Source organism: Miscanthus floridulus, chromosome 2 (genome assembly GCF_019320115.1).
Source record: "Miscanthus floridulus cultivar M001 chromosome 2, ASM1932011v1, whole genome shotgun sequence".
Lineage (NCBI taxonomy): Eukaryota > Viridiplantae > Streptophyta > Magnoliopsida > Poales > Poaceae > Miscanthus > Miscanthus floridulus.
Window position 1 is genome coordinate 7,364,447 of NC_089581.1, and position 10,097 is coordinate 7,374,543.

The 10,097-nt window shown below is 43.4% G+C and overlaps 1 protein-coding gene across 2 annotated transcripts; it reads right to left on the bottom strand.

Annotated features, from left to right (window-relative positions):
- Positions 1 to 414: 414 nt before the first annotated feature.
- LOC136537805 (uncharacterized) lies at positions 415 to 9,333 on the bottom strand. 2 transcript variants are annotated; one of them, XM_066529769.1, is made up of 7 exons: positions 9,046 to 9,333; positions 5,871 to 7,805; positions 5,735 to 5,792; positions 2,884 to 3,032; positions 2,425 to 2,511; positions 1,468 to 1,596; positions 415 to 1,146 (listed from the first exon to the last, which is right to left on the bottom strand). In XM_066529769.1, exons 1-7 carry the CDS (start codon positions 9,121 to 9,123, stop codon positions 1,063 to 1,065), a joined length of 2,520 nt encoding a protein of 839 aa, XP_066385866.1. In that variant the 5' UTR covers positions 9,124 to 9,333; the 3' UTR covers positions 415 to 1,062. The 2 variants fall into 2 exon arrangements, with proteins under 2 accessions (XP_066385866.1, XP_066385867.1); XM_066529770.1 differs by lacking the exons at positions 415 to 1,146; positions 1,468 to 1,596 and having other exon boundaries at positions 2,849 to 3,032.
- Between the last annotated feature and the right edge of the window lie 764 nt (positions 9,334 to 10,097).

Consider the following 10,097-nt stretch of genomic DNA (forward strand, 5'->3'; position numbering starts at 1 on the left):
GTTATAATAATAAATGTTATACTCTGATGTATATGTAAAGTGACATAAGAAATGGTTAAGAATGATATAGTTTTATTCTCTCATTCGTGATCCTGATGAAAAATGTGGATTTTCGGGTTCTCCCCTAGGGTGTGTCCGACGGAATTACATAATTTGATGTTCTCCTTCGAGTGGTTAGTGTCTAATGAAAGACGAACACTCCTGAGAGGCATTAGATTAGACGTTTCACCATCAAACACTCACCATCAGAAACACATGAGATGACAAAGCAAAAGATGTCAAGCTGTGTGTAGATCGCAAACGTCGCTCAACAAAGCGCTGATAGACCAATCGGCAATCGTTGGTGGTGGAGGAAAATGTTCACAGGATTTTATTTCACATCAGTTACCACGGCGAACATCGTTATGGGCAGGCGTCACGTCACGCCGAGCATGCAAAGCCCATGGAAATGGGGAATATATACATACAGCGGCAGCGCATATGCCGAAGCAAAACTGTGTCAGCAAAAGTTCCTTTTTAGGTAAAAACTCCACTACCCACTACACGCATTGCTTTTCCAACATCTGCTAATGTGTAAACCCATCGTCAAGACTCAAGAGCTGATTCATCAGAGTTCGTGCTTCAAGATCATCACGGGCATAAATAAATCAATAAAGTATGCTTATAACGTCGCAAGAACCCAATGGTTTCTTGCAGAAGTGCACCTTCGTCCTGTTCTACCCTAGAATCTTCCCTTCTTTTGATTCTTTTCGGCACTTTCTTGCATCGGTTGCCTCTTGGCAGTCACCACAAACCAGGGTGCCAGTATACAAATGAAATTATTCCTGGGTGTCGGTACAAACTGAAGCAAATGTGCAGGATATGCGTGATTTATGCCCGCCAAACAGACAGAAAACACAACAAACTACAACCATTTACAGAACGGAGCCAAGTGAGCCTAACTTATAACATCACATGAAGGAAAATCCTAAATGAGTAGTGCTTACTCAAATTTACTGCTACTGCTGCTGTTGTTAAATGAGGCAGCCACTCACTAAGTGCTGACTGGAAACCCAGAGGAAACTAGCGTTCTGGCTTCAGGTTACGATCAATGTACTGCCTCACAGCGCCTTGGTTTACATGAAAAATAAACCTCATGTCCTTTATCTGAAAGGGGAAAAAGGTAGCTAAATTAGTACAGCATGAAGGTAATCAATGAAATGCATCAGTGATATCTCAGTCAAATAACAAGGGAATGGACTGTTTTTTTTTCCAAATATAGCAAACCAGCACAACTGTAGTTACCAAGAATAACAGGCTAACAGCTTTCAAATATTGATTATCTATACTTGTATCACGAGATGATATGAATATGACAGGATCACAGGTAAAGTTACAAAAATTGTGCATCGATTAACCACCAAGTTACAGATTCATTCAAAAGTGAAGGTATCAATTACAAACAGTAGAATGGGGAAGTATCAGTACCTCGATTAATGCGTCAGAGCTTAAGTTGATGCGTTTGCAGCTTGGTATTTCCTTGCTATTAACAAAGATTGGACATTTTCCAATGTTCTTAATATGAAAAGAGCCAGATTCATCCATCTTGATAACCGCCTGATTGTCAGAATACGTGGGTTAAATATAATGATACAAAAAAATGCCCCACAACAGAAAATAAACAGACTTAGCAAAACAAGGAATTCTATATCGTCTTGTAGGGCAATGTGCATACTAAAGGGGAATCACCAACTGGGAGCCACAGTGCAAAACGGGAGAACTGCCACTTAATTGCTTTTAAAAATGGTTCAGAACGACATTACCAACAGTAGTATATTGCAAAAGTTATTAAGTGGCAATATGAGCATTGAATGATACACTTTCAGCGATTCTAATTTCCGAAACAAACTTGTGGTCTATTTACCCAGCTGGAAATATTTTGTTACATTAGCAACACAAGTACATGATGTTGAACAAAAAGGAACTTAGACGAATGAAACACAATTCATCGACTGCCACTTGGCCAGTCTTTCCAGAGTCAAGTATTGCCTCCTGGATAAAGTTGACTGCTTTGCTAATTCAAGCAGACATCACAGCTTGCATGCTAAAATGTGACACACATAGTACCAATATCAATCAAAGCCATCAAGGTGCACAGGCCAACTGTGGCTGCCAATCTGATAAAAATCCACCAGAGGTACAGAAATAATATTTTTGCCTTACAATCCACAATTAGGACAATGCAATGGTGGAAATGATGTGCAAATGAAAAACAAGGGATAATAAATTTTAACCTCCTACAGCACATCTATGTTTCTTACCTTCTTACAAAAAAAAATAGTCAAGCAATCAAGTCCCCTATTATTAGGCACTAGCCATTTCCTAAGGAAATGTAATTACGTAAGTGGCATTTCTTAACACACAGTGGACTATTCAAGGAATTACCTGTCGGCGAGATATCTTATTTGCCCTCCCTTCTTTTCCCAAATCAATGTCAACTTTGACATCTTCTGTCTCTCTTCCAAGAGTAACCTGCTTGAACAAAGAAAAAAATCAGAATATGGTAGCAACATATTACACAAATATTCACTGCATACTCCATACATGTACAGAAACAAGATGGTTGAATATTCCAGTTCCTAATTAGGATATGTCTCAGATCAGAACATGAAATCCCAAAATGGAAATAAAATGATGACCCTGGGTGCTATATTCAGAAATTGCCAGATACATCTCAAGTTCTAAAAACCAAAGTTGTTTATCTGTATCTCTAAGGGACTGGGTGTCAATAATCCACTGCAACTATCTGGCACAAGATATAGATATGAAAATTGTGCACTCTTAGTCTTAGTTGTCACCCCTCACTTACATCCTATAACTGATCTAGCTGAAAACATAGCTGACCTCAGGATCCTTTATGTAGCATTTCAAGTGCAATCCATAAATAACTGCAAAAGCACCATGCGACATGATAGCTCTGTTTATATAAGACCGAGCACCTTGCTCCAATCTAATCAATGCCTTCCTGCTTTCCGGGTGATGAAATCTGGTAACTGAAGATTTCAAAAGAAAGAAAATAAGAATACACTCTGCTTCACTGATCAATGCCAGATCAATATTGTTCGCATTAAAATTTTCATTAAGAGGAAAATGATAACATATATGTAGCATGGTGAGTCCATCGTAACTACACCCACTCTTACACTATTATAAGAACAATCCACTATATGAATGTTTACTCCTTAAACCCTCAGCCAACCAATGCCCCATAGATGATGAATCTTTCCTTTAATGACTTGAGACTATACAGCACAATACTTCAGCTAACTCTGTGACACCAGTGTTGAAAAAACGTCGTTAAGACGTGCTTAGGCATGCTTAAGCACTAGGCGGAGACCTAGCGTGTCAGTGTCCCCTAGGCCATAGGTGTCCATTAAACGTGGCATGAACTGTCAGAACCCATGGATTGTGAAGAAAGGAAGAAAAGAGACGAGATTATATGATGGTAAAATGGTTTGTTGTATTGTGATTCCATCTATGCCTACCTCGTGGTGTCGAAATCGCTCACCCTCTGCTCGATTTATTGGGATTTTTAACTTTTTGCCATCCTTACGGATGGCACTCCTCCGTTTGCCAGTTTTATGCGCGCTCCTACATAATTGCCATCACAAACAGTGAAACTCATACGCTTTTGCCACTTTCGCTGATGTGGCACGCCAGGTGGACATGCCAGCGTGACAGCGAGTCTGGGAGTCCTAACTTGGCATGGGAAATAACCTATTTACCCATGGTGCTTCTCTCCCTCTACTATGTGACGTGTGGGTCCCATATGTCAGCTTCATCTTCAACCTCCGGCCATCACCACGCAGCGAAGGGAGGGGGGAGGGAGCTCGTGTGGAGTCCCGGCCGCAGCCTAGCCTCCTATGCCTCCGCAGCCTGGCCTGGAGTGCGTCTGAGCCTGCGAATCAAGCGAGCTCAAGTCGGCGAAGGCGTTCAGACCAGGAGCGTGGCCTGCGACTCCAGCACGAGAGGCGACGCGGTGCGCCGTCTCCTTGAACGTGTCGAATCGGCGGAGCTTCTCCATGGGGTCGCGTTCTACATTGTAGCGTGCACCCCACCGCTGGTAAAGCCCCCACAGCGACGCCTCGGAGTTGAGGTCGTTGGTGGTGAACTTGACGCCGGCGGCGGCGGCCGGCTCCAGCAGAGCTAGCAGTGCCATCAACGCCACCACGCCTGCTAGCTTGGCAAGCTGCTGCTTCATCATGGTCGTCTCGGTGGAGCTAGCGATCGGCCTGCTAGCACTACTACTCTCTGGTTTATTTGGCGATAGATGCTCTGCGAGCTAGCTAGCTACGTACGTACATGTTCGTGTTGTGGAAGAAGCGATGGATCGAAGTGATAGATATGGGCCAAACGGTGTTGCGGTGCCTCCTTTTATAGACGGGCAGCCAGCCAGCGGTGCGCCGCGCGAGTCGAACCTCGAAGAAGATGCAGGTGCGCTGCGGCAAGCCAGGGATCGAACGAGCTAGCTGTCTAGCTACTTGTTTGCATTGGCGTCGTTTGGGTAGCCGATCTAACAGCCGGGGGTTGGGCTAGCTGCTTCGGTCAGTTCGGTGTACGTCGGCCGGGTCTGACACGGCCAACTCACTCCCAGGCCAGCTCGCGCGAGCGTCAAGACGGTAGTCGCCGCTCATGCATGCCCGGCCGACCTGTTGCGGGCTGCGCGAACCCGCAAGTTATTGGTTGCCGTTGTCTCAAGATAAGATGGGCGGCCGAGATTAACATGGATCGAATCGAAGCACCTCGAGCTGGCCGATCGGCGGCATGCAGTTTTCACGAGCTCCTCCCCTCCCCTCGCTGTGTGGTGATGACTGGAGGTTGAGGATGAAGCTGACATGTGGGGCCCACACGTCAGGTTAGAGAGTAGAGGGAGAGCAACAGCATCGGTAAATAGGTCATTTCCCGTGCTAAGTGAGGGCTTCCAGGCTCGCTGCCACGCTGGCATGCCCACCTGGCGTGCCACATCAGTGAAAGTGGCAAAAGCGTATGAGTTTCACCGTTTGTGATGACAATTATGTAGGAGCGCGCATAAAACTGGCAAACAAAGAAGTGCCATCCGTAAGGATGGCAAAAAGTTAAAAATCCCCGATTTATTCCCTTTTGCTCGATTTCTCCAAAGGGCCATGTGTGCAGCCGAAGTAGGGGTGACATGAAAGGGGGAGAGGACAAGGTGTGCACTGGTGGAGTAGAGATGGGGCGCATGGAGGAGCCGCTAGGGTGAGTGCAGGAGAAGAGGTGGTGCGCCATGGAGAGGTGGAGAGACAGATGGAGGCGCACAGGTGGAGGAGAGGCCGCGCAGCTGCATGAGAATGAGGATTGTCTTGGTGGTGGTAGGGCATCATTGGGTGTTATGGTGTTTAGATGGGCTAGTGGGCTTCCTCCCCTAGTGGGCTCAGTGCATTGTTATGGCATTGCCCTTCCTTTTCTATTTATTTTGCCACATTTATGCAACTATAAATCTCTTGATATGTAGCTAGTGTGTAAACGCTTAATCGCGTTTAATCTACGTTTAGACGTCCTAGGCACTAATCGGTGGCTTAGCGCCTGCCTAGCACCTAGCGCCTAGCGCCTTTTTGAACATTGTGTGACACTGATGCTAAACTTAAAAACAAAGAATGAGCTGCATCTATACATGGTATTTGATTAATTTGATATAATGATCAGCAATCAAAATGTGTAATGCATAAACATTTACCTTCAGGATGCATCAAATCAGAGTCTTGATCCCACGGGATGAGATCCTGGTCAAGAATCTGCATTGAACATGATATGGGACAAGTCAGAAACATCATAGTAAAGAGATCCAGGTAGCTGAGCTAAAAGATATTTACCAAAGCTTCTAGATCATAGTAGTTTGGAACATCTTTTTCATAGTCAAGGCATTCTTCTGCTTGAGCTGGTGTTCCCTCATTTGCAATAGTGTTCTGAATACCCAAATCTGTCAGCGCATTTGATGGCATACAGTTCTGTAGAGCAGCCTTGTCACCTAATTCTGGTTGACCATCAAGTGAGTTGTGTTGCATCTGATCAGGAGCTTGAACTGAATTTTGCAAAGTCAAACCATGAGAGTTATCAAAGCTCTCGTGTGGTCCTAAACTACAAGGTGATCCTTCACCAAATCCAGCAGCACTGAAAGAGGGCAAAGCTAGCATGCATGTGTTTGCATCATTTGTGTCAATGTTACCAGTCAAAAGGGCTCCAGTTGTTGAAGCACCTTCTAACGGTTTAGCTCCTAGGACACTACCTTCGTCATGAGCCACTGAATCTTCTTTTTGTTCTGAAGTGGATGGGTTCATCTTAATTGTATGTAACGAAGGTTGAACATTTGCCATATCTTCACTCTTTATTATTATGGCCAAGTCCTTTGTTTTGGGCTGTTCAGCATTTGATGGAGGGCTGGTTGCAGGGGAGGCTGAATAGATAGTATTCTCAGATTTCTGCCCAAAGGTAGAAGTACAGCATTCAAGAGGATACTCTGTTGGTGTAGAAACATCATCATTGCAAGGAATTTCAGGATCTTCTGTGTTCAATTTGCACTCCACATACAGGCCAGGACAGGGCACTAGTAAGGGAGTAGGAACTAAGATTATACCAGAAGCATCTACATTATTTTTTACATCGCCAAGATCTATTTGATCACAGGACATATTGGCTTCATCGGGATGCACCAGATTTTGCATGGTTGTTGTTGTTCTAACCCCATGAACAACTTTGAAGGCAGGATCGTCTAAATCCTCCTGGTTTCCCTCACTTGGAGAATTCAAAAAAATTTCACTATTCAGGATATCAAAGTCTTCACTATTACTGAAAAATGGGAAGTCCATAAAATCTCCAGCGTGATCTAAACCAGACATCCCACCATCTAAATTTGCTTCGAATGTGAGAGGGTCCCTGTTTTCTGACTTTACATTCTTATCATCAGCAAGAGTGAGCTTGTCTCTTCGCTGAACCCCACTCCAGATTGCACCACCTGGTGCTTCAGAACCCTCAGGTTGACCAATCACTTGGAGAGGCATAGGTTCCTGCACACTTCCACTGAAATGGTTAGGGATCACCAAAGCCTTTGAGTCTACCACTCCATTACCACATTGATTGTTGTCCAACTGCTGAAACTGCATAGAATCCTGAAAATCTGCGATACTCTTTAGAGAAACATTGTTCCCTTCACTATTCCCATGATTATTTGCTGCATAGGCATGATGTTCGTATAGTTGGCCTACATCTGAGTAGCCATACACAACATTATTGGTGCCACCCCCATCTCTTGACATGCTCTCAGTATGCTTCGTATGAAAAGATTGTCCATTCATTTCAGAATATGCATGTCCACCATTGTAGCTTGAACCCACTTGCCCATAGCGGCTCACTGAATTCAGCTCTGGTTCAATACTGTTAGGTAGGCCTCCACAGACACAGTCACTACCAGTTGCCATACATGAACAGGGGGCAACAAGAAATCCAAGGTCACCACTGTTACATGGATCATTGTGTACTCTCTTTCTCATCGCATAATATAGATTCTTTACACTGTCTATTTTCCGTTTCTGAAATGAAAAATCCTTTGCTTTTGAGTTGAAAAGTTTATGTGCCTTGGCTGGATCGGAAGTGAAAAGTTCATTCTCATACTCAGCCATCCGAGAAGCTGCTTGTGTTGAGATCTCTGGGTCATATAGCAATGAATTCCAGCGGTCCTGTATTTCTTGTAGAGTGAATTTACGGGAAAAACATACAGCTCCTTTGGCTAAGGACTCCAATGAGGCACCAGCCTGCAAGTATCACAAGGAGCAGTTAGGACTTGGCACAAAAAAAGAAAATAATTAGTAGTGAAGTCATGTAGATCCAAGTTTGGAGCAGCCTTGTACTCTTTGTGGTTTCGTACTATGTTGGCTTCACAAAATCATAAGCCCACTTATTAGGACTACTGCTAGATCAATATGCTAACCTAGAGATTAAATAACAAGAGTTGCTCATAATATATTTTGAGGGAAAAATGCTTAGAATAAAATACAGGGATAACGGAAATAAGCTATAGTTCATAATAACATGATAGAGTATGTGAATTAGGGAAAGCAACCATTTTGATTAGATTAGGCTGCTGATTCACTCCTACATAAGTACATAGTGCAGGACATTACCTCAAAACTTAATAAAACTGAGAACACTGGCTGCTACCATCAGTTCAACAATTTTGCAAGTGGCACTCAGTATAGAGAAACAACTTCACAGCTAAAGTAATTCAATCGAATATTATTGGATTCGCCACAGTTTAGGGTAGCAAGCACCCTCACGAGCCACACCATCCCTAAATTACTAAGAAAACAGACCTTTTTTTCATTTTTCAAGATTTTGATTCCCTAGCCTACCTAGAAAATTACCAGAATTGCAATTAATCTCAACTGAGAAATGCACAAAGAAATGTACGACCCTCATGAGCCACGCCATCTAATTGCTAGGTTTCCAAAAAAGCATACTTTTTTCCCATTTCAATAGTTTGATTCCCTAGCCTGCAGGAGAATTACCAGAATCGCAATTAATCTCAACTGGGAAATGCACAGAGAAATTTAGGACCTTCACGAGCCATGCCATCCGACTGCTAGGTTTCTAAGAAAACATACTTCTTTCCCATTTGAATATTTTGATTCCCTAGCCTACCAAGAGAATTACCAGAATCGCAAATCATCTCAACTGATAAATGCAAACAAATTCAGGACCCCAGGGCCAAATAATTGCAAAGCTGCTAAAACCACCAGGTGAATAACTCCATCATCAGAATATAGTTAAGCAATTTACCAAAGACGGAGGGATTTAAGTTCTTTTCTCTGCGTATATGAAGAGGATCAATTCTGACTACCCGGTATTCCGGTAAGCACAAATCCCTCGGAATCCGTCACGCTTCAGCGGCAATAGCCCAAGAACAACATTGGACCTATCAATTGACGCGTCGAGACGAACAGTAGGAACTCCAAGAAGTCCGGTTGGGGGTACAGGGGGGAAGGCGGGGGTTACCTCGACGGCGTTCTTGAGGAGGATGTCGTCCTCGACTAGCCAGTTCACCGACGAAGTCGAAGCCGACAGGGCGCCCATGCCGGCACTGACACCGCCGCCTTCGCCGCTTCGAGGGAGGGGGGGTTGGGGGCGTGTGTGGTTTAGGGTTTTGGGAAAGGCGAAAACGCAAGAGGACGAAGAGTTCCCCAGGATGGCGGGGCTCCTCCGAGAAAGGGCACAGCCGGAAGCCCGGAACCCGGCGTTAGCTTCCGCGCGGGGGGCTTTGCGCAGGAAAACCGGAGAAGGTCGGAAAATCCTGTAGATTGGGTCTTCCGAAGGAGGATATACTCCCTTCTCCGTTTTGAAGAGAGAATGAAATTCAAACAATTTTAAATAAACTTAATTAAATGTATAATAAAGGCATAACAATACTTATGGTGCATAATATTACTACTTAATAAATTAGGTTGCTTAGCTTGGAATTTGACATTCCACTGCTTTCCAAATTTCATATATAAACGTATCTTAAATTCATAGAGTGGGAGATGAAAATTCGTTCTATAGAACATCATTTTATATTTCTACTTTGCAATTTATAGCACACTGTTCGACTATCTCTCATATGACAGAAATACAATATATAAATATCTCTATCGTATAGCCAACAATAATATACAAATATAATTCATATACAACCATATTAGCTTAATTAATACGTGTATAAATTAGGATTATTAAAATAAAATTCAATTCCAAGATCAAACAGATTTGTTTGGAATGTGAGAAAAAATTATGTTCCTACATTTTTTATTCTAATTCTTATTTATTTAAATTCATGCACCGTAAAAATTCTTGCAAGAAGCCCTAAAAGTCGCTTCCTGCCAACACTTTGAGAAACTGGTACAAATCCCTAGACCTACTGTCAGTCAGCGCTGGCTACACTAGGGGTGCGTTAGTTGCCCAAACTGTGCACATCCAAAAAGCACTGTGCACTGTAGCGGTACTGGCATTTCGTTTGTATTTGGTAATACTTGTCCCACCGTTGACTAATTAGGCTTAAAACGTTCATATCG

What these genes read in the sequence shown, in the direction of transcription:
- LOC136537805 (XM_066529769.1), bottom strand. Translation starts at nt 9,123, where the DNA reads ATGGGCGCCCTGTCGGCTTCGACTTCGTCGGTGAACTGGCTAGTCGAG. An exon ending in TGATTTGATGCATCCTGAAG is followed by an intron (nt 3,033 to 5,734) that starts GTAAATGTTTAT and finishes TGAAATCTTCAG; the next exon opens with TTACCAGATTTCATCACCCG. An exon ending in ATAAGATATCTCGCCGACAG is followed by an intron (nt 1,597 to 2,424) that starts GTAATTCCTTGA and finishes TCTGACAATCAG; the next exon opens with GCGGTTATCAAGATGGATGA.